The sequence below is a fragment of the Asterias rubens genome, chromosome 2 (genome assembly GCF_902459465.1).
Source record: "Asterias rubens chromosome 2, eAstRub1.3, whole genome shotgun sequence".
NCBI classification, from domain to species: Eukaryota; Metazoa; Echinodermata; class Asteroidea; order Forcipulatida; family Asteriidae; genus Asterias; species Asterias rubens.
Genome location: NC_047063.1, coordinates 779151 through 802371, shown reverse-complemented (window position 1 = coordinate 802371; position 23221 = coordinate 779151). Strand labels below are relative to the sequence as shown.

Sequence of the window (23221 nt, the reverse complement as noted above, 5' to 3'; positions counted from 1 at the left end):
AAAATCAAGTCAACAAGTCACTTACAGTTACAGAAAAATGTTTCGGGTATGGGTCACATTCCTCCACATTCATTGCAGGTGTTTCCTTCTTTAACTAGTCTCGCAGTGTCGTTAACAAAATAGTACAGACCCTCACCTAGTTGTCAAAATCAATGTACTTGGTATCTACTTGCTTCTTGGATGATAGGGTCATGTCAGTTGACATCGCCAGTTACTCCATAGTTGTAATCAGAAGCTTATATTATATCTACTCACCCCTTGGAGGATTGGATCAGGGCAGTTGGCGTTATTATTGTGGGTAACCCACTCTCCTTCCGCTGTTGTACAAGACTCTCTTAGTTCACACAAAGCATTACACCAAACACACTCCAGCTCTGGCCTGGCAGTAACACACCGACTACAATCTGGCTTCAATACTCCACACTTGTAAAGTGTTGCTGTAGCAAAAAGTACAAGTTTAAAATCTTTCTTTGCATGTCTTATTTATAAACCATTAAAAGAAAGATGCTTTAGAAAGGTTACCTTTGTCTCCGATTAGAATGCTGGAGGGAACAGGTTGGGTTGGAAGGCATCTCATGATCAAAATCAACTTATCTTACGATTGTTAGGTTTTTTATATTGTAATGCTAGATGGCCCAATTTTTTTTGTACTAAACAAAACCATTACAGTCCAGAGAGAACTCAGTCAGCAACATACCCCTTATGGGATCCTAGCTACTGTATGCTAGGGTCTTTGTTTGTTTGTTTGTTTGAATGATCTTCCCATCAAGGGAACTTGGCCAACTCCCACAAGGGATATAAACACCAAGCTGGCAACAGCCAATTTCTCTCTCACAAACATTGGTTTAACGTCTATGATTATGAATTACACAAATCAAGAAATTTTGATTCATTAACTAGACGACAATATTTATTCTAGTCATTGTGAAATCAGCGGTTAACTGGGGGAATCGAACCCACAACCTTGTGATTGCAAGTCCTGCAGTCTAACCACTTGACCACAGCTTACTTAGGGTAAAATTCTATAAGTTAGACTCTTTTGTGTATGGAAGTGCCTGTATCCCCACCCCACATCCTTGACTCAAACTCACCTTTATTGCTGAATAAGTCATCTAGAATGTGAGGGTTATTACTGGTGTCTGTCCATTCAATGGTCAGTTTCACAATCAGCTCTGCTTCATCAGTGGAAGTGTAGGTATACTGTGGAGTACAAATGGGTTGATATCAAACAAAGTTCAACTCAACTCTTGGCGTCTGATTCAATAATGATACTTTGGCTTTCCAATTTCAAATAATTCTGCGAAATGGCTTGAGAAAACTTACAGCTTTCATGTCACACATGATGGTATCATCATTTCGCTGTGCCGTTGTAGTCTGACGTATTCCCTCGATATCAAAGCTACATTCAAAGCTAGAAGTCTAAGAGATGAAGAGACAAATGTTAGTTACAAGGCGTTCATTCTAAGAAGGTTTGTGCTGTTTTTATTTTCACAGAAGTCAAATCAATTCTGTTTGAACAGGTAGCTTAGTATAAATACTTTTACACCATAATTTGTCTTTAATGCCAGACCCCTGTAATTTCAGATAGAGAGACAATGTGACAGGTAGTTAGGTATTTTGTTCTGGGGAGTTTTAAAAGATTTGATAAAAACAACATGAAGCTATTGATACAACACTTTTCAAATGGTTTTTTTTATGAGGGCCTTTTTATTTTGTAATTTTGTTTTTCTTCTCTGTATCCTTTCTTTGTCTCAGACCAGCATTTGTACTATACCTATGCTATGCTAAAACTGCCGCTCCTTTCAAAGTGCTCAGCAACACGAGATGTTGACAATTTATTTCAGTACTTACTCATTCTGGGCCTTTTGTTTTAGTTTTTCCTATGAAGTTACTTCATTTTGTTTTTCTATCTCTTAGTTCCTTCTCTCCAATGTCTGGGTTTTTGTAATCTTAGGCTGTGATTGCTGTTATTTCTGAAGTGTTTTTTTGTTGTTGGTGTAATTCACACAATAAATGGGATACTTCATGATGTAGCACTTACAAAATGCACAGAAAACTATCTCCTCTTTGTTACCAAACTATCATGTGGAATAGTAATTAATTGCTTTGTTATTTCAAAGTGGAGCACTATTAATTATAGTAATTTTCAACAGTCACTTCCTGTATTCTATAAGCATAACTTATGTTTGTTTGCTTTCTTTTTCATACATTGAAGACTTTATACATTAACACAGTTAAATTTATATTCATAGAGTAAGGACAGGGTATATTAAAGAGTTTGTTTCATTGCCATAAAGTAGACCAAAAATTGCAATCCTTCTGCTTGGTGTTGGCTGTAAAATCACTTTTTGCCTCGGAAATTTAACTCATTTTGCCTTTGAACGCTGTTTGATCAATAAAGATACTAACTAACCTGGGTCTGATCAGGTAGATTTGTAGTCATGACTTGTAAACTTCTTTCAATTCCATTGGGAAGAAGGACTTTAGTATTCTGAGCCAGCAGCTGAGGGCAGGAACCCGGACCCTTGGGTGAAGACAAAGCTGGATTCTAAAGAAAAAATATCAAATCATTGACTAACATACATTTTTTCATTGATCTTCAAATGTTTCAGAACAACTCAATAACACCTCATACATGTTATTGAAAACATATTTCATGTATGGTTTCATGTCTTTGTAGACAACACCTTGATCTTCAGTTTGTTTAACTGTTAGATATCAGTATTTGGAAAAGACTACATTTGTGATAGAGTTTGATCTTACGTTTTGTCCTGTAATGATGATTTCGTTGTCTCCTGAGCAAGTAGAACTAACATGAGTGCATCTATTCTCAAAGACACACCAATCACAGGCCCATCGACTATCAACACAAGATACACAACTACAACAAACACAAATACAAAACAACAAAGCTGATGATTGGGATTATGGGTTAGAGAAGTGTACTATGCTAATGGACAAAGTATCAACAATTTTAACCACATCACAGAATTTGAAACTCAGTAATTTGGAACTCAATAAACTTTATCATTACCAAAGTCAATGAAGACATTTTGCGTACCATAATTGGAGTGTCATATGAAAAGCTGGAGCAAACAGAAAATATTCTTCTGAAGTATCAAAGTTAAAGCAAGAGCGAACATAAAATATTCTTACGAAGTATGAGTGGAGCATTCATAGAAGTAGAAACTTGTATCCACAAAACTGACTGGTGTTTCACTGGAATGGATGCTCAGTGTAACCTGAACAGCATCATCTGGAAAATGGAACATTCATAAAAAGTTGTATGTTTATTTCATTTTAACAACAATAGCAACAAATGGCCCTAGTTTAGCGTTTGACTTACCTCCTTGTTGAATTGGTGGTATTCTATTATCAGGTGGGGAGACACATCTAAGATCCTCATTAGTCTTTGTAGCTTGAGATACGTAGGATCCAAACCAACACTCATATGTCATGTTGGTCAGTAAGTCTGGTAACTGCTCTACACTCACAGTAACCTAGTAAATATACAATTGGTATACAGGTGGATTTGAGAGAAAGAGGGGAGGCTGAAGGAGACATTCAGTACAGCAAGCCATCAAGTCACAATTATGTAATCTTAATAGCATCTTGGAGGAACGTCCATTTGTGCTAAGCAATACTCAGAACCTGTGTTTAGCAATTGTTTGTGCCAACCAGCTGTATGGAAATGCAAAAGTCAGTAAGCAGTTACTCTTACCTGTTGTTCTGTGACAGTGATTGGTAGATTGTTATAAGGATCCACATTGGTTATCTCAATACACTGTGCAGTATTGTAGGCTAACCATCGCGTAGACACATCAGGCATCTTGCAGTCAGAATACAGGGTACATCTAAACAGGTATTAATAATATACATACAGAGTTATTTTTGAGGTGATCCAAATTTGTTAATTCAGCTGACGTTTCCATCCCTCCCTGCATATGTAATAACTCTCAACATGCATTGTTAACCAATCAAGATACAATACTTACTGTCTTTGCAGAGTACACCAGCCACAGTATGGGTCTCCATCCATCTCTGCATCCGTACCAATACACGTCTCACACGTTGTATACTGACCACAATTCTCAAACCGCATCTTCAGAAACTATACAGTCCAAATCAAAACATATTTAAAAAGATGAAGTCAAATTATATGCTTGGGGTAAATTAAAAAATAACATTTGCATGGTCCTTGCATCTTTATATATTGTACCTTTTGTTCAGTGAGTATGTACATCTCTCTTGTTGTATCATTAATCTTGACATCTTTAAGAACTGATCCAGTAATATCAAGGTCTACTCTTTCATACAGTCTGGCTGAGGTCTTGCTCTGGATGTGAACCTGTAACACAACAATTTAAAGATAGGCATACAATGGGTCCATCTTGCATAATATGAATAGTTAACCTGGGATAATGTTTAATCTTGAATCATAGATTTGTGCTGTCATTTGTTATACCAAAGTTACAGGTCATCATTGTAAAGTTTGTGTTTGACACTTGCAAAGTCCTTATACCCCACCCTTCCTTTGTCCTTTTGAAATCACTTTCCTTTGTTCAATGTTTTCATCTTCTGTCTGTTTTCTGTCCCTTCCTTTTGCTCCATATCACTGTTTCCAGAAGGCGGAAACATTGCTGCGTGTGCATGTTTGTGTGTAAATTTTTAAAATATATTCTTTTACGGTAAAGTTTGTGGTTGTAAGCGGGTTGATTTTCAATAATAATTTATGGTCAAACACTTGTAAATAAGGAGTGGTTAGACGTTCAGTGTTGTAGTCGAAATCCGAGACCAAGACCTGAAGGTCCGAGGGGGAGACCGGTCTTGAGACCCACAACAGTCAATAATTAGCAGTGTTTTAAAGTTTCATATTTTAAACCCACCCAAGTTTTTATTTGTTTGTGTTAACTTTCTATGTATACTTGGAATTGCGTTAAATGTATTTACCCGCCTAGTAGTTCCTACCCACATTTTCCAAGGAAAGAATAATGAATTACTTCTAAAGGTGATGGATGATAACAATTTCAGTTTTGTTTATTTGATTTGGTCTGGAAGCTGCCAATTGCACAAACGCCAAGATGGAAGCATCCTCTTATTGATGCAAGAAACAAATGAAAGAAATATACATTAACAAAATTAATATACTTACCTTTAAAAGTTCCCCACTGTAGTAAGTTCCAATGATAGCTACAGTGTGGGTCATCTCAGTAGTTGTAATGATGGAGGACATCAGAGTGTCTTGAAATGACAATATTAAAACAATGTACATTAATTTATTAAAAAAAAAACCATATTTTTAAAGGATACTTAATATCAGCTCAACAGCTTTATGGTCCTGTAAAAAAGAGAACAAGTTAAAACTATCAAAAAAACATTTAACTTGCAAACACACAGGGGACAACACTTTAAAGACACTTGACACTAAGGGTAATTGTCAAAGAACAGTCTTCTCACATATGCATAAAACAACGGACCTGTGATAGTTTGAACTCAATTGAGTTGCGAGATAACTATGAGAGAAAAATACCACCCTTGTCACATGAAGTTGTGTGCTTTCAGATGCTTGATTTCGAGACCTCAAAATCTAATTCTGAGGTCTTGAAATCAAATTCATGGAAAATTACTTCTTTCTCGAAAACTACGTTACTTCAGAGGGAGCCGTTTATAGCAATGTTTTATACTCTCAGCCTCTCGTTACCAAGTAAGGTTTATGCTAATAATTTGTTTGGGTAATTACCAATAGTGTCCACTGCCTTTAAATATTTTTAAAATTTACTTACTGATAATTTGTATCAAGAAGACTAACTATCAAATACAATTGCACAGAGGAAAGTGAGCAGTCAAAATAAAACAAGCGTTTAAGACTGTTAAAAATTTGATTGCGATGAGAGTCGATGTTTAACTGCCCTTTTAAATTGAAACCAGAACATTTTGATTGTTTAGGTAATGCAGTATCTTATTAATACCTGAAAGTTCCAGTACAGCATTTGATGAAGTTACATCAATTCCTTTAGCATACTTGTATACTGGGTTACTATTTTCAAAATGATGACACAGAAACATATCTGGACTGACCTAGAAATAGAAGAACAGAAAATTTGATGTCTCATTTGATGTACCTGATAGTTCCAGTACAGCATTGGATGCTGTTACACTGATGCCTTTAGCATTCCTGTATATTATAGTGTCCCCTTCAAAAACATGACACAAAAACATATCTGGACCAATCTAGACAATAAAACAAGATAAATATTTTAGCCTCAATCCACAACTTTAACTTCGTTCTACATACAAGCACCTGGTGGCTAATTCATTTTGTTCATTAACACAATGTTAATTGTTATAAATAATATGACATCCAGTCCAGTGATTTCAAAGAAAGCAGACAAATATTATGACAAATATTTTTTTTACTATGTTTTTGCAACACAACAAACCACTACAATAGACATAATTGTTTTACTTGAACATAGAAAACAACAAATGTTGAGTTGTTTAAAATTTTGTTTATCTTCTTTACTTGAAGAATAAACGAATTACATATAGAAAACAATGAATATATAAGTAGTACTATGATTCTGTTTTCATGTATTTGTAGAAAGAATGATTAAATAAACCAAAACCAAAGAAAACAGTTTGATTTGAAAATTTAAACATGTTAAGCTTAACGTTTTTAAAATCTGTTTGTATACAATGCCTTTTAAAGAAAAACCTCCCTTGACTTTCCTGAAGGCATCTATATCACAAAAATAACCTGGGATCGTCCGGTAATGTAGTGAACCATACACTTACTGGAAATCTACTACAGAATGACCCTTCCAAGTAGTGCACTGAGTGACCATCTCCTTCTTGAATACATCCCCTGACTGCTTCCTTGAAGGCATCTAAAACATCACTCATCTTATACACACACAATGCTGACTGATCAATAGGTACATCACTAGTCCCATCAGCTCCTTCATTCTTAGCAAACACAGCATATAACACCATGTCCTCAGCATTCAAACCTAATGATACAGCAAGATCCTGACCTGCTGGGCCAATATGAGCAGCTTGTACCAAACTGTACACACTACCATCTGATCCTTGGCATTGTAGGGTGATTTCTGTGTAAGAGTCAAAGGATGGACTGGTCTGACAGACTCTGTTCATTTTAGAAACAAAGATATTGGAACCAAAATCCTCCTCTTGAGAAGTGATGAAGTATGTGAAACCATCAAATGAGAAACCAGATACATATGTAATGTGGATTGGAGTCTTAAGATTGGAAACATCAAATGCAATAAATGAAGAAACCCCCAGGCCTGATGGTGATATCAACAACCTTTCTTTACTAAGGATTCTTCTGCTGACTGGTGGGATTGCTTGATACCCAACCTCATTGGAGTAAGTCACAGCTACATACAACCAATCTCCTCCATCTGGCCCTGGGGCCGATTTCACAAAGCAATCAAATTCATCGCAAGACAAATTGTCAGTATCACCATAGTGATTTGTATTGTGACATCACATTTTACTTAGCAACTACGATTGATTTGCAGTAACGATCAATCTTAGATCTTTGTGAAATCGGCCCCTGGTCCGACTGGTCCATCAGTTCCTGGTGCAATCAAACCCACAGACGACTCTCCAAAACCAGCAACATTAGGCCCTGGTTGAAACAACACACCAGTCAAATCATCTAGATTCCTGAACTGACACTTTCCTTCGTTCTCACTTCCACATGTAATCAACCGATTCTGATTATCTAATATCAGGATTTTATTATAGTTGGTGAATATATCACATTCCTCTCCTAGTTCTTGACATGTACTAACATTCTGTAGCAGATTCAATGAACTATCCAGTCTGTATAAGTAGTTGACAGCTCCAACATACACAGCTCCATCAGGGCCAGATAGAGTGAAATGATTGAATTTAGCATTGTGGTTACCAGATGGATCATTGAGAGGTCTAGGAGGATGAGGATTACTGAATGAAGCAATGTGATAAGATGACAGATCTCCTTGCCATTCAGCTGATACATCACTACTTAATAATCCCAGCAGAATCAAACGTACAGCCAACAAGATGGTTACGTGGCTCCTCTGGGCATCCATAGTGTAACATAAGTTACTTGTTCTCTTCTGTTTCTTCCAAAGCTATGTACAAAGTTTCAGGCACATGGTGACTAACGCAAGGCTGGAGAAAGATCTCTCAAACTTTTTCAGAACTCCTTTGCAGTAGCTTTGTTAACTTTAAATTATACAAAACAAGCACAAATAAAAGCACAACATTCACGAAATGTCTGCCAGAAACTAAAGTGATTAAACTGGCTTTTGGTGGGATAGTGTTGTTTCCGCGATTCCAGAGTTATTTGAGTCATAATCAGAATTCGTGATGGGCGGGCTTCATGCAGTTACCGTAAACAACACTTTGTTGATGATGGCGGCCTAAAAACTTCAACGAAAGAGAGCCAGAATACTCGGCAGTCGAGACAAAGATACGAGACGGAAATAGCGTACCATGCTTAGTAGGCCTTAAAGACAAACTAACGAAAGGAATAGAAACAGTCTATGCACACAATGACAGGTAGGCCCAATGTTGTTCACCCAACTGGAAGCAAAGGTCAGGCATGAGAGCAGGCGTAATGTTCGTTTTTATTGCAACAACAATAATTATATATTTTATTTGAACAAACTTTTGACAACTACATTTTGGCACATTGCATATCCAGGGGTAGACTTGATGACAAGTCGTTAGGCGCTGCCTATTTGTCTGCCTTTCATGCAACGGTCACAGTGCGATGTTACACATGCAACAGTCGTAGGTAGCGCGAGGCAGCTCTGCTCACACCATAGAGCTATTATATAGCTCTATGGCTCACACACACATACTGGGATCGAGGGTGTGTGTATCGTCCCCGTAGCTACACCGCTGTAACTACACACCGCGCTTAACAATTACCGTCTTGACTTCATGACTAATCTAAGGGGTCACGCAATTTGCAAACCCCATGATCTTTGTGCACGTGCGTGTGGAGGGTATGAGGGCGACCGTGTCCGTTCATTAGACAATCATAGTCTATTATTCAATCAAAGGACTGTAATGCTTGTCTTTACGACAGCTAAATACCTGTACCAAAAATCAATGTTTATCACTGACAACAAAATTTAAACATGACTTAAAGTATCGGTTTTCAAGTTGAAAAAATTATCATCCCTGATGGCATCTATATTATTATTAATGGTCATAAACATACACATTGCATTGCATACATGTATGTCGGTTTAAACTTAACCAGCAAACGAAACTCACCATCAGGAAGGATGGACAGAAGGATCCTTGCAAGTACTGCACTGAGTAGTCATCTCCATCTTGAATACATCCCCTGACTGCTTCCTTGAAGGCATCTAAAATATCACTCATCTTATACACACACAATGCTGACTGATCAATAGGTACATCACTAGTCCCATCAGCTCCTTCATTCTTAGCAAACACAGCATATAACACCATGTCCTCAGCATTCAAACCTAATGATACAGCAAGATCCTGACCTGCTGGGCCAATATGAGCAGCTTGTACCAAACTGTACACACTACCATCTGATCCTTGGCATTGTAGGGTGATTTCTGTGTGACAGTCAAATGTTGGACTGGTCTGACAGACTCTGTTCATTTTAGAAACAAAGACATTGGAACCAATATCCTCTTTTTGAAATGTGATGAAGTATGTGAATCCATCATATGAGAAACCGACGACATACGTTATTTGGAATGGATCACGAGTATAGGAAACATCAAATACAGTAGATGAAGAATACCCTGTGCCCGATGGAGATATCAACAACCCATCTGTACTAAGGATTCTTCTGCTGACCGGCGGGATTTCTGTATACCCAACCTCTTCAGTAGCATAAGTCACAGCTACATACAACCAATCTCCTCCATCTGGACCATCTCCCATTGGTCCATCAGTTCCTGGTGCAATCAAACATACAGTAGACATCTCTCCAAAACCAGCAACATTAGACCCTGGTTGAAACAACACATCAGTCAAATCATCTGGATTCCTGAACTGACACTTTCCTTCATTCTCACTTCCACATGTAATCAACCGATTCTGATTATCTAATATCAGGATTTTATTGTAGTTGGTGAATATATCACATCTATCCTCTCCTAGTTCTTGACATGTACTTACATTCTGTATCAGGATTAATGAACTATCCAGTCTATCAATAGGTACATCACTAGTCCCATCAGCTCCTTCATTCTTAGCAAACACAGCATATTACAACACCATGTCCTCAGCATTCAAACCTAATGATACAGCAAGATCCTGACCTGCTGGGCCAATATGAGCAGCTTGTACCAAGCTGTACACACTACCTGATCCTTGGCATTGAAGGGTGATTTCTGTGTAAGAGGCAAATGTTGGACTGGTCTGACAGACTCTGTTCATTTTAGAAACAAAGACATTGGAACCAGAATCCTCCTTCTGAGAAGTGATGAAGTATGTGAATCCATCATATGAGAAACCAGATACATAGTTAAATGGGACTGCGTTTTGTTTATAAGAAATATCAAACGCAGTAAATGGAGAATACCCTGTGCCTGATGGGGATATCAACGATGCGTCTGCACTAAGGACTCTTCTGCTGACTGGTGGGATATGTCGATACCCAACCTCATTGGAGTAAGTCACAGCTACATACAACCAGTCGCCTCCATCTGGCCCTGGTCCAGTTGATCCATCAGTTCCTGGTGCAATCAAACTCACAGTAGACAACTCTCCAAAACCAGCAACGTTCTGTTCTGTTCCGCTTGTCCCTTCACCTGGCCGAAACAACACATCAGTCAAATCATCTGGATTTCTGAACTGACACTTTCCTACATTCTCACTTCTACATGTAATCAACCGATTCTGATTATCTAATATCAGGATTTTATTGTAGTTGGTGAATGTATCACATCTATCCTGTCCTAGTTCTTGACATGTACTAACATTCTGTAGCAGATTCAATGAACTATCCAGTCTGTATAAGTAGTTGACAGTTCCAACATACACAGCCCCATCAGGGCCAGATAGAGTGAAATGATTAAATTTAGCATTGTGGTTACCAGATGGATCATTGAGAGGTCTAGGAGGATGAGGATTACTGAATGACGCAATGTGATAAGATGACAGATCTCCTTGCCATTCAGCTGATACAACACCTCTAAATAATCCCAGCAGGATCAAACATACGGCCAACAAGATGGTTACGTGGCTCCTCTGGGCTTCCATAGTACTAAATGTACGCTTTGTGTCTTTCTGCCAGAGATACAAACTTTAACGACTGAAGACTCAATCACAGTGTACAAACATGGGTGAATGCAGTAACACCAGCCATCAGCTTTGTCTCATGATATATCTCGCAAGTTTCTGAAAAAACACACAACGGTGTAATATAAGTTATTACATTGCCCCAAAACACACAAGAAAACGCCAGAAACTAAAACTAAAAAGCTGCTTATTCGTCTTGCCTTATTTAGGATAAAGTCGAGTTTCTTTCCCCATAGTTATTATATTTGTAAGGAGGGTTACATATTACTTTAAAGCCCGATCTATTGCCTTTAAAGACACTGTACACTATTAAACACATACTGACTGGCAATGAGGTAACTAGTGTACGTCTATTCCCCCGAGGGACTTTGAGTGACCAGCAGAGGGAAATTTGAGCTCAATCGGTCGTCGAAGTTGCGAGATATTACTGAAAGAAAAAAACACCCCTGTCACACACACACGAAGTTGTGGGCTTTCAGATGCTTGATTTCGATACCTCAAGTTCTATAAATCTGAGGTCTCGAAATCAAATTCGTGGAAAATTACTTCTTTCTCGAAAACTACGTCACTTCAGAGGGAGCTGTTTGTCACAATGTTTTATACTATCAACTTCTCCCCATTACTCGTAATCAAGAAAGGTTTATGATTATTTTGAGTAATTACCAATAGGGTCCTTTGCCTTTAACACAAGATTCACTTGTATTTCCCCAGAATTATATTGATTTCTAATTTATTATCACTAGAGTCATAATGAGCTCTCTCAGCTCAGGCTTCAAAACGGAATTCTTACCTTTAAAACCTTCACCTTCCGTTTGTGAGCGGCCTGCAACTTGTCTTTCGTCTGCGATCAGGTTGTATGTTGTACCAGAATGACAGAAAAGGTTGACGACCCGAGCAATTATTGTTCAAGTTCGTTGTTGTAACATGCGTTCAAGCATATACTGTTTATGTGCATTACAAAACTGAATAATAAATTATCAAAAACGCACAACACGCCGCACACTGGAACTTTTCTGGAAGTTCTTTATTGGGCATTAAGTGTCTCTTATGGGACACGGTAAATCATATTGTGTACTTCCTCAATTACTGATTGTTAACGTAGAACATGAAACGTTTAAATGGTTTTAACTTTTGATACGTTTTCAATACTATATATACCACTGCAAAATTAGTACCCACTTTTTGATCTACAACACCCCTGTCATAAAAATGGAACAGTTTTTGAACTCTTTGTTCCCTGTCGATATTCCAATAGACACCACTTTGCCTCAATCTTTCCATGTTTAAAAAAATACTTCCTTGTAGGAAATTGCGAAGTTTCATGTAAAACCACGGTGCATTGTCGTGGTTTATTTATCAATAAAAATAATTCAACGTAAACCTAACAATGATAGTTGAGGTGCACTGTTGAGCGCCATTTTGTTTTCTTTACTCTCTAAATGTAAACTTACTCTCACGCTTAATGTCAGATGGGACATGGAGTTCCTACAAATATCCCTGTCGGGGATGTACAAAAGGTAGCGTCCATGTCTCACATGGACGCATGTGTGGCGGGCAAGGGCGACAGTGCCAGTTCGTCCAAAAATGATTGTCTCTACATTTCAAAGTATACTAAATAATTATTAAAAAAAAAAAAAAAATGGATATGTGCTTCAAATAGTTCTTTCTACAAACAGAGCAATATGCATAAATGCATTAATGCTTTGAAGGCTATAGAGAAACTTTTACGTTAAGTTTTGTTAGCGATAATCAACTTATGTTACGTAGGTGACTGCTCTATATTCCGACATCCCTATGTTCCGACACCCCTATTTTCTGACACCCCTATGTTCCTCCTATGTTCCGACAACTCAACCTATATTCCGACACCCCTATGTTCCGACACCCTTATATTCCAACGACCCAAACACCCCTATGTTCACACACCCCTATGTTCCGACAACCTGCAACAACGTTTTGTGTGAGCCATTTTTTAAGAAACTACACCCGACTGCAATTTAGTCCATAAATGTACCGGTAACCTATGTAGTCCCCCAGAGGAGTCTAATTTATATGAGAAGTGTTACTCTGCTATTAAAAAATAGCATCTTTGATTTATTTTGAAGAGGACTGAGTAATGGAGGGGGTGGTATGACTTAATGTGTTATTATTATTAATATTATTATTTTTACTTTATTATTATTATTTGTTTATTTTTATTTATTTTTGTTGTTGTTGGGCGCAAATGTAAGAAAGTACACATCGGCGCAATAAATTGAAGGCTCATGAAATGTTAAAAACACGGACACGCATCTAACAATAGCAAAGTACCCATTATTTCATTGCCAGCTAACTCGGGGAGCTATAGACCTAACTCATGTTTATAACCACAACAAGCAACCGAATCATGTGTGATTCGATTATCTTAATTTGACTCCATCACTTTTAAAATCAGTAAAAATTCAATTTATGATGTTCAAACCTATTCCGGGCAAAATTCGCCAGGGAACCTGTATTACAAGATGTGTTTTTGTTATTGATCAACAGAGTAATAATGTGCGAAAATAACTTGTCGGAGCATAGGGGTGTCGGAACATAGGGGTGTCGGAACATAGGGGTGTCTGAACATAGGGGTGTCGGAATTTAGGGGTGTCGGAACATAGGAGTGTCGGAACATAAGTTCAGTTGTCGGAACATAGGGGTGTCGGAATATAGGGATGTCGGAATATAGGGGTGTCGGAACATAGGGGTGTCGGAATATAGGCCGAGTTGTCAGAACATAGGGGTGTCGGAACATAGGGGTGTCGGAACATAGGCGTGTCGGAACATAGGGGTGTCGGAACATAGGTTTGTAACCGGTACGTACATACACGGGAGGGCGGTATACTTCTTGTGTGCTTGCATGATCTTCTTCCAAAAGAAGGTTATTAAAGATACTTAAGAACAGTACATTGAACAGTTTGTTGTTGCTTTACAGGCAAAATGTATAATGTCAATACTTAATTTTGAACTGATTATTTTTGCTTGAACATAATATTCTTAAATGCCTCTTTCTGGACTGACGATAAATGTAGACATGTTAAAGCATTACTTTAAGATATATTGCATCCAACGTTATGATTTCAAATTGAAAACATTACCCTGATGGTATCATGTCCCTTATCATAAACGTGCACACAATTTGAAAACATGAAGTGTAAGGGGGTAGTTACAGGATCGTTATACTCACTGGTAATGCTGGACAGATGGATCCTTGCAAGTACTGCACTGAGTAGTCATCTCCATCTTGAATACATCCCCTGACTGCTTCCTTGAATGCATCTAAAATATCACTCATCTTATACACACACAATGCTGACTGATCAATAGGTACATCACTAGTCCCATCAGCTCCTTCATTCTTAGCAAGCACAGCATACAACACCATGTCCTCAGCATTCAAACCTAATGATACAGCAAGATCCTGACCTGCTGGGCCAATATGAGCAGCTTGTACCAAACTGTACACACTACCATCTGATCCTTGGCATTGTAGGGTGATTTCTGTGTAAGAATCCAAATATTCACTAGTCTGGCATACTCTGTTCATTTTAGAAACAAAGAAATTTGAACCAAAATCCTCCTTTTGAGAAGTGATGAAGTATGTGAAGCCGCCAAACGAAAAAGCAGATCTATACGATATTTGTATCGGTGTAGAAAAGGGAACAACTGATGAAAATGTGTTACCATCAAGTGCTGCCAATAAAGATCCTTCACTAAGAATTCGCCTTGATATTGGTGGGATTGCTCTATACCCAACCTCAGCAGAATAAGTCACAGCTACATACAACCAGTCTCCTCCATCTGGACCATCTCCCATTGGTCCATCAGTTCCTGGTGCAATCAAACTCACAGTAGACAACTCTCCAAAACCAGCAACATTAGGCCCTGGTTGAAACAACACATCAGTCAAATCATCTGGATTCCTGAACTGACACTTTCCTCCATTCTCACTTCCACATGTAATCAACCGATTCTGATTATCTAATATCTATATAAGTAGTTGGTGAATATATAACATCTATCCTCTCCAAGTTCTTGACATGTACTAACATTCTGTAGCAGATTCAATGAACTATCCAATTAGTATAAGTAGTTGACAGCTCCAACATACACAGCCCCATCAGGGCCAGATAGAGTGAAATGATTGAATTTAGCATTGTGGTTACCAGATGGATCATTGAGAGGTCTAGGAGGATGAGGATTACTGAATGAAGCAATGTGATAAGATGACAGATCTCCTTGCCATTCAGCTGATACAACACTACTTAATAATCCCAGCAGAATCAAACATTCAGCCAACAAGATGGTTACGTGGCTCCTCTGGGCCTCCATAGTGCTGAATGTTCCAGACCAGGGAGGTTCAATAGGGGCTCCTGACTCTAATGTACGCTTCGTGTCTTTCTGCCGCAGATACAAACTTAAACAACTGAAGACTCAATGACAGTGAGTGTGCAAACATGGGTGGACGCAGCAACACCAGCCAGCAGCTTTGTCGCATGATATATCTCGCAAGTTTCTGGAAAACACACAACCGTGTAATACAAGTTATAATTTTGCAAAAAAAAACACATACACAAACAAACGCCAGAAACTAAAACTAAAACAGCCTCCTGCCTTATTTGGGATAAAGTTGATTCCATTTCCCCATAGTTATTGTAATTAGACAACGTGTGGTTTGTAGGCCTACATATTACTTTAAAGCCCGATCTATGGCCCTTCACACAAGATTCACTCTCATTTCCCCAGTATTATATCGATTTCTAATTTATTATCTCTGGAGTCATAGTGAGCTCTCTCAGCTCACGCAACAAAACATAATTCTTACCTGTAAAACCTCCACCTTCAACTTGTTTGTCGTCTGCGATCAGGTTGTAGGGACAATGTTGGACCAGAGTGTGACGGAAAAAGGTTTTTCAAGTTCGTTGTTGTAACCTGCTTCCACTCATACTGTTTATGCGCATATACAAAACTGAATATTCAATTATTATCAAAAACGCACAACACGCCGCACACTGGAACTTTTCTGGAAGTTCTTTATTGGGCATTAAGGGTCTCTTATGGGACACGGTAAATCATATTGTGTACTTCCTCAATTACTGATTGTTAACGTAGAACATGAAACGTTTAAATAGTTTTAACTTTTGATACATTTTCAATACTATATATACCACTGCAAAATTAGTACCAACTTTTTGATCTACAACACCCCTGTCATAAAAATGGAACAGTTTTTGAACTCTTTGTTCCCTGTCGATATTCCAATAGACACAACTTTGCCTCAATCTTTCCATGTTTTAAACAAATACTTCCTTGTAGGAAATTGCGAAGTTTCATGTAGGCCTATATAAAATAAACCACGGTTTTATGTCGTGGTTTAGCAGTAAACAAAATTTAATGTAAACCCAACAATGATAGTTGAGGTGTGCTGTTGAGCGCCATTTTGTTTCCTTTTACTATTTTTTTCTTTTAAATGTAAACTTACTCTAACGCTTAATGGAGTTCTTACATAATATTCTTCGAGAAAACTTGTGAAACATTCTCACCATCCCCCATCTCACCTCGAAAACCACATTTATTTTTGTATTTACACCATGCAGAGTTTAAAGGCAGAGGAGTCGCCGCTCAACCTCGCCGCCCTCACGAGTTCGAGCAGATATAAGGAAATAAATAAAAACAATTTTTTTTGCTTTTTAAGTTTCGAAGTTCGGCCATTTTTTAAAATCGAAATTTAATTTAAATGTTAAATTGCTTTTTTATCTCGGGTATAGGGAAATAAATTAGCTTTCAAAAGACAGAATCATCCGTCAACATGTAGGTTTTTCTTTTGCCAGTTCATTTAAACTGAAATTAAAAACGGCGTGGTTTCAGTCTGTCGTTGTGACGTAAACGATTGGCATAATGCCTGTACAAAAGGTAGCGTCCATGTCTCACAGACGCATGTGTGACGGGCAAGGGCGACAGTGCCAGTTCGTCACAAAAATGCTTGTCTCTACATTTAAAAGTATACTAAATGTTTTTCACTAAAAAAACAAATGGAAATTTGCTTCAAATATTTCCTCCTACAAACAGAGCAATATGCATAAATGCACTAATGTTTTGAAGGTTAGAGAAACTTTTACATGAATTTTGTTTGCGATAATATGCTTTATGTATACACGGGAGGGCGGTATTATACTTCTTGTGTGCTTGCATGATCTTCTTCCGAAAGAAGAAGGTTGTTAAAGATACTTAAAACAGTACATTTGTTGTTGCTTTACAGGCAAATGTATAATTTCAAGATTAATTTTGAACTGATTATTTTTGCTTCAACTTATTATTCTTAAATGCCTCTTTCGCATGGACTGACGATAATGTTGGAATGTTAAAACAATACTTTAAGATATATTGCATCCAACGTTTTGATTTCAAATTGAAAACATTATCCTGATGGTATTTATGTTATGTCCCTCATCATAAACGTGCACATAACTTGAAAGCTTGAAGTTTACGGGGTGGTTAAAGGTGACCATACTCATACTCACTGGTAATGATGGACAGATGGATCCTTCCAAGTACTGCACTGAGTAGTCATCTCCATCTTGAATACATCCCCTGACTGCTTCCTTGAAGGCATCTAATATATCACTCATCTTATACACACACAATGCTGACTGATCAATAGGTACATCACTAGTCCCATCAGCTCCTTCATTCTTAGCAAACACAGCATACAACACCATGTCTTCAGCATTCAAACCTAATGATACAGCAAGATCCTGACCTGCTGGGCCAATATGAGCAGCTTGTACCAAACTGTACACACTACCATCTGATCCTTGGCATTGTAGGGTGATTTCTGTGTAAGAGTCAAATGTTGGACTGGTCTGACAGACTCTGTTTATTTTAGAAACAAAGACATTGGAACCAAAATCCTCCATTTGATTAGTGATGAAGTATGTGAATCCATCATATGAGAAACCAGTTACATACGTTATTGGGAATGGATTGCGATTATAAGAAAACCCCAATGCAACAGATGAAGACGATCCTGGGTATGGTGCTGGGGATATTAACAATCCGTCTGTACTAAGGATTCTTCTGCTGACTGGTGGGATACACCAAACCTCATCGGAGTAAGTCACAGCTACATACAACCAGTCTCCTCCAACTGGACCATCTCCCATTGGTCCATCAGTTCCTGGTGCAATCAAACTCACAGTAGACAACTCTCCAAAACCAGCAACATTAGGCACTGGTTGAAACAACACATCAGTTAAATCATCTGGATTCCTGAACTGACACTTTCCTTCATTCTCACTTCCACATGTAATCAACCGATTCTGATTATCTAATATCAGGATTTTATTGTAGTTGGTGAATATATCACATCTACCCTCTCCTAGTTCTTGACATGTACTAACATTCTGTAGCAGATTCAACGAACTATCCAGTCTGTATAAGTAGTTGACAGCTCCAACATACGCAGCTCCATCAGGGCCAGATAGAGTGAAATGATTGAATTTAGCATTGTGGTTACCAGATGGATCATTGAGAGGTCTAGGAGGATGAGGATTACTGAATGAAGCAATGTGATAAGATGACAGATCTCCTTGCCATTCAGCTGATACAACACAACTTAATAATCCCAGCAGGATCAAACATACAGCCAACAAGATGGTTACGTGGCTCCTCTGGGCATCCATAGTGTTACATAAGTTACTTGTTCTCTTCTGTTTCTTCCAAAGCTATGTACAAAGTTTCAGGCACATGGTGACTAACGCAAGGCTGGAGAAAGATCTCTCAAACTTTTTAAGAACTCCTTTGCAGTAGCTTTGTTAATTTTAAACTATACAAAACAAGCACAAATAAAAGCACAACATTCACGAAATGTCTGCTAGAAACTAAAGTGAATAAACTGGCTTTTGGTGGGATAATGTTGTTTCCGCGATTCCAGAGTTATTTGAGTCATAATCAGAAATCGTGACGGGCGGGCTTACTACAGTAACCGTAAACAACACTTTGTTGATGATTTCGGCCTAAAAACTTCAGCGAAAGAGAGCCAGAATACTCGGCAGTCGAAACAATAATACGAGACGGAAATAGCGTACTAGGCCTAAAAGAAAAAATGACGAAAGGAATAGAAACAGTCTATGCACACAATGACAGGTAGGCCCAATGTTGTTCACCCAACTGGAAGCAAAGGTCAGTCATGAGTGCAGGCATCAATTATATATTTTATTTTGAACAAACTTTCGATGACAACTACATTTTGGCACATTGCATATGGAGGGGTCACGCAATTTGCAAACACCGTGATCTTTGTGCACGTGCGTGTGGAGGGTGTGGGGCGACAGTGCCCGTTCACAATCAGAGTCTATTATTCAATCAAAATTACTATAATGCTTGTCTTTACAGCTAAGATATACCAATAAATCAATTTTTATCACTGACAACAGAATGGACGTGTGCTTTCAATGTTTTCCCCTAAAACGTAGCAATATGCATGCAAGAAGTATTATTTGACGGTCAGAGCATTTTTATTTTTCCTCCTAGTCGTAGATACTTTAACATTGATTTCGTTTGCAATAATCACATGCTTTACATGAGAGGGTGGTATGCTGTTTTTGTGATCGCATCATCTTTCAAAGAAGACTGTTCTTATAAGGAAACTTAAAACAGTACATTGAACAGTTAGGTGTTGCTTTACAGGGAAATGTATTTTATTTACCTTAATTAAAGCTGATCATTCGTCAAAAACCTATTTACTTAAGATCCTATATTCCTCTTTCTGGACTGACGATTATAACGGCGTTAATATAACATAACTTGTCCCATACTTTAATTAAACATGACTTAAAGTATCGGTTTTCAAGTTGAAAACATTGTAATCCCTGATGGCATCTATTATTAATGATCATATTCATACACAGCATTGCATAATATGGGGTTTAAACTGGTTGAAAGTAACCAGCAAACGAAAACTCACCATCGGGAAGGATGGACAGAAGGATCCTTGAAAGTACTGCACTGCGTGACCATCTCCATCTTGAATACATCCCCTGACTGCTTCCTTGAAGGCATCTAAAATATCACTCATCTTATACACACACAATGCCGACTGATCAATAGGTACATCACTAGTCCCATCAGCTCCTTCATTCTTAGCAAACACAGCATACAACACCATGTCCTCAGCATTCAAACCTAATGATACAGCAAGATCCTGACCTGCTGGGCCAATATGAGCAGTTTGTACCAAACTGTACACACTACCATCTGATCCTTGGCATTGTAGGGTGATTTCTGTGTAAGAGTCAAATGTTGGACTGGTCTGACAGACTCTGTTCATTTTAGAAACAAAGACATTGGAACCAAGATCCTCTTTTTGAAATGTGACGAAGTATGTGAATCCATCATATGAGAAACCGACGACATACGTTATTTGGAATGGATCACGAGTATAGGAAACATCAAATGCAGTAGATGAAGAATACCCTGTGCCCGATGGAGATATCAACAACCCATCTGTACTAAGGATTATTCTGCTGACCGGCGGGATTTCTGTATACCCAACCTCTTCAGTAGCATAAGTCACAGCTACATACAACCAATCTCCTCCATCTGGACCATCTCCCATTGGTCCATCAGTTCCTGGTGCAATCAAACTCACAGTAGACAACTCTCCAAAACCAGCAATATTAGACCCTGGTTGAAACAACACATCAGTCAAATCATCTAGATTCCTGAACTGACACTTTCCTCCATTCTCACTTCCACATGTAATCAACCGATATTGATTATCTAATATCAGGATTTTATTGTAGTTGGTGAATATATCACATTTATCCTCTCCTAGTTCTTGACATGTACTAACATTCTGTAGTAGATTCAATGACATATCCAGTCTGTATAAGTAGTTGACAGCTCCAACATACACAGCTCCATCAGGGCCAGACAGAGTGAAATGATTGAATTTAGCATTGTGGTTACCTGATGGATCATTGAGAGGTCTAGGAGGATGAGGATTACTGAATGAAGCAATGTGATAAGATGACACAGCTCCTTGCCATTCAGCTGATACAACGCTACTTAAGAATAATCCCAGCAGGATCAAACATACGGCCAACAAGATGGTTACGTGGCTCCTCTGGGCCTCCATAGTACTAAATGTACGCTTTGTGTCTTTCTGCCAGAGATACAAACTTAAACGACTGAAGACTCAATCACAGTGAGTGTACAAACATGGGTGAACGCAGTAACACCAGCCATCAGCTTTGTCTCATGATATATCTCGCAAGTTTCTGAAAAAAACACACAACGGTGTTATATAAGTTATTACATTGCCCCAAAACACACAAGCAAACGCCAGAAACTAAAACTAAAAAGCTGCTTATTCGTCTTGTCTTATTTAGGATAAAGTTGAGTTTCTTTCCCCATAGTTATTATAATTAGACAACATGTGGTTTGTAAGGAGGGTTACATATTACTTTAAAGCCCGATCTATTGCCTTTAAAGACACTGTACACTATTATACACATATTGACTGGCAATGAGGTAACTAGTGTACGTCTATTCCCCCGAGGGACTTTGAGTGACCAGAAGAGGGAAATTTCAGCTCAATCGGTCGTCGAAGTTGCGAGATATTACTGAAAGAAAAAAAAACACCCCTGTCACACACACGAAGTTGTGGGCTTTCAGATGCTTGATTTAGATACCTCAAGTTCTATAAATCTGAGGTCTCGAAATCAAATTCGTGTAAAATTACTTCTTTCTCGAAAACTACGTCACTTCAGAGGGAGCTGTTTGTCACAATGTTGTATACTATCAACTTCTCCCCATTTACTCGTTATCAAGAAAGGTTTTATGATTATTTTGAGTAATTACCAATAGTGTCCTTTGCCTTTAACACAAGATTCACTTTTATTTCCCCAGAATTATATTGATTTCTAATTTATTATACTAGAGTCATAATGAGCTCTCTCAGCTCAGGCTTCAAAACGGAGTTCTTACCTTTAAAACCTTCACCTTCCGTTTGCGAGCGGCCTGCAACTTGTCTTTCGTCTGCGATCAGGTTGTATGTTGTACCAGAATGACAGAAAAGGTTGACGACCCGAGCAATTATTGTTCAAGTACGTTGTTGTAACATGCGTTCAAGCATATAATGTTTATGTGCATTACAAAACTGAATAATAAATTATCAAAAACGCACAACACGCCGCACACTGGAACTTTTCTGGAAGTTCTTTATTGGGCATTAAGTGTCTCTTATGGGACACGGTAAACCATATTGTGTACTTCCTCAATTACTGATTGTTAACGTAGAACATGAAACGTTTAAATGGTTTTAACTTTTGATACATTTTCAATAATACTATCCACTTTTTGATCTACAACACCCCTGTCATAAGAATGGAACAGTTTCTGTAAACTTTGTTCCCTGTCGATATTCCAATAGACACAACTTTGCCTCCATCTTTCCATGTTTTAAACAAATACTTCCTTGTAGGAAATTACGAAGTTTCATGTAGGCCTATATAAAATAAACCACGGTTTTATGTCGTGGTTTAGCAGTAAACAAAATTTAATGTAAACCCAAAATGATAGTTGAGGTGCGCTGTTGAGCGCCATTTTGTTTCCTTTTACTATTTTTTTCTTTTAAATGTAAACTTACTCTAACGCTTAATGTCAGATGGGACATGGAGTTCTAATATATATTCTTCGAGAAAACTTGTGAAACATTCTCACCATCCCCCATCTCACCTCGAAAACCACATTTTGTATTAACACCATGCAGAGTTTAAATGCAGAGAAGTCGCCGCTCAACCTCGCCGCCCTCACGAGTTCGAGCAGATAAAAGGAAATAGATAAAAACAATTTGTTTTGCAAATTAAGTTTCGAAGTTCGGCCA

The 23221-nt window shown here is 38.1% G+C and overlaps 4 protein-coding genes across 4 annotated transcripts in view; all 4 read right to left on the bottom strand.

Moving 5' to 3' along the window:
- Nucleotides 1–11274, bottom strand: part of LOC117307328 (plexin-A4-like) — a 28305-nt gene extending 17031 nt beyond the window's left edge. Inside the window, exons 1-14 of the mRNA XM_033792048.1 lie at nucleotides 10360–11274; nucleotides 9301–10260; nucleotides 5970–6078; nucleotides 5153–5241; nucleotides 4220–4348; nucleotides 3996–4111; nucleotides 3722–3854; nucleotides 3347–3500; nucleotides 3157–3256; nucleotides 2764–2881; nucleotides 2414–2548; nucleotides 1324–1419; nucleotides 1092–1200; nucleotides 256–437 (exon numbers count right to left, since the gene is read on the bottom strand). Of these exons, the coding sequence (XP_033647939.1) occupies nucleotides 256–437; nucleotides 1092–1200; nucleotides 1324–1419; nucleotides 2414–2548; nucleotides 2764–2881; nucleotides 3157–3256; nucleotides 3347–3500; nucleotides 3722–3854; nucleotides 3996–4111; nucleotides 4220–4348; nucleotides 5153–5241; nucleotides 5970–6078; nucleotides 9301–10260; nucleotides 10360–11274 (3345 nt within the window). The remainder of the gene's footprint in view (nucleotides 1–255; nucleotides 438–1091; nucleotides 1201–1323; nucleotides 1420–2413; nucleotides 2549–2763; nucleotides 2882–3156; nucleotides 3257–3346; nucleotides 3501–3721; nucleotides 3855–3995; nucleotides 4112–4219; nucleotides 4349–5152; nucleotides 5242–5969; nucleotides 6079–9300; nucleotides 10261–10359) is intronic.
- A 3226-nt stretch (nucleotides 11275–14500) lies between these two features.
- Nucleotides 14501–15666, bottom strand: LOC117307323 (plexin-B-like). Its single transcript, XM_033792045.1, has 2 exons — nucleotides 15501–15666; nucleotides 14501–15219 (listed from the first exon to the last, which is right to left on the bottom strand). The coding sequence occupies exons 1-2, from the start codon at nucleotides 15664–15666 to the stop codon at nucleotides 14501–14503; spliced, it is 885 nt and encodes a 294-aa protein (XP_033647936.1).
- A 2072-nt stretch (nucleotides 15667–17738) lies between these two features.
- Nucleotides 17739–19064, bottom strand: LOC117307321 (plexin-A2-like). Its single transcript, XM_033792043.1, has one exon. The coding sequence runs from the start codon at nucleotides 19014–19016 to the stop codon at nucleotides 17739–17741; it is 1278 nt and encodes a 425-aa protein (XP_033647934.1). The 5' UTR covers nucleotides 19017–19064.
- A 356-nt stretch (nucleotides 19065–19420) lies between these two features.
- LOC117307320 (plexin-A2-like) lies at nucleotides 19421–21472 on the bottom strand. Its single transcript, XM_033792042.1, has 2 exons — nucleotides 20300–21472; nucleotides 19421–19426 (listed from the first exon to the last, which is right to left on the bottom strand). Exons 1-2 carry the CDS (start codon nucleotides 21470–21472, stop codon nucleotides 19421–19423), a joined length of 1179 nt encoding a protein of 392 aa, XP_033647933.1.
- Nucleotides 21473–23221: the final 1749 nt, after the last annotated feature.

Bases quoted from the DNA above. Each gene is read 5' to 3' on its own strand.
- LOC117307321 (XM_033792043.1), bottom strand. From the start codon at position 19,016: ATGGATGCCCAGAGGAGCCACGTAACCATCTTGTTGGCTGTATGTTTG.
- LOC117307320 (XM_033792042.1), bottom strand. From the start codon at position 21,472: ATGGAGGCCCAGAGGAGCCACGTAACCATCTTGTTGGCCGTATGTTTG.
- LOC117307323 (XM_033792045.1), bottom strand. From the start codon at position 15,666: ATGGAGGCCCAGAGGAGCCACGTAACCATCTTGTTGGCTGAATGTTTG. The intron at 15,220-15,500 runs GTAACCACAATG...TGTTTCAACCAG, and splicing joins ACCTCTCAATGATCCATCTG to GGCCTAATGTTGCTGGTTTT.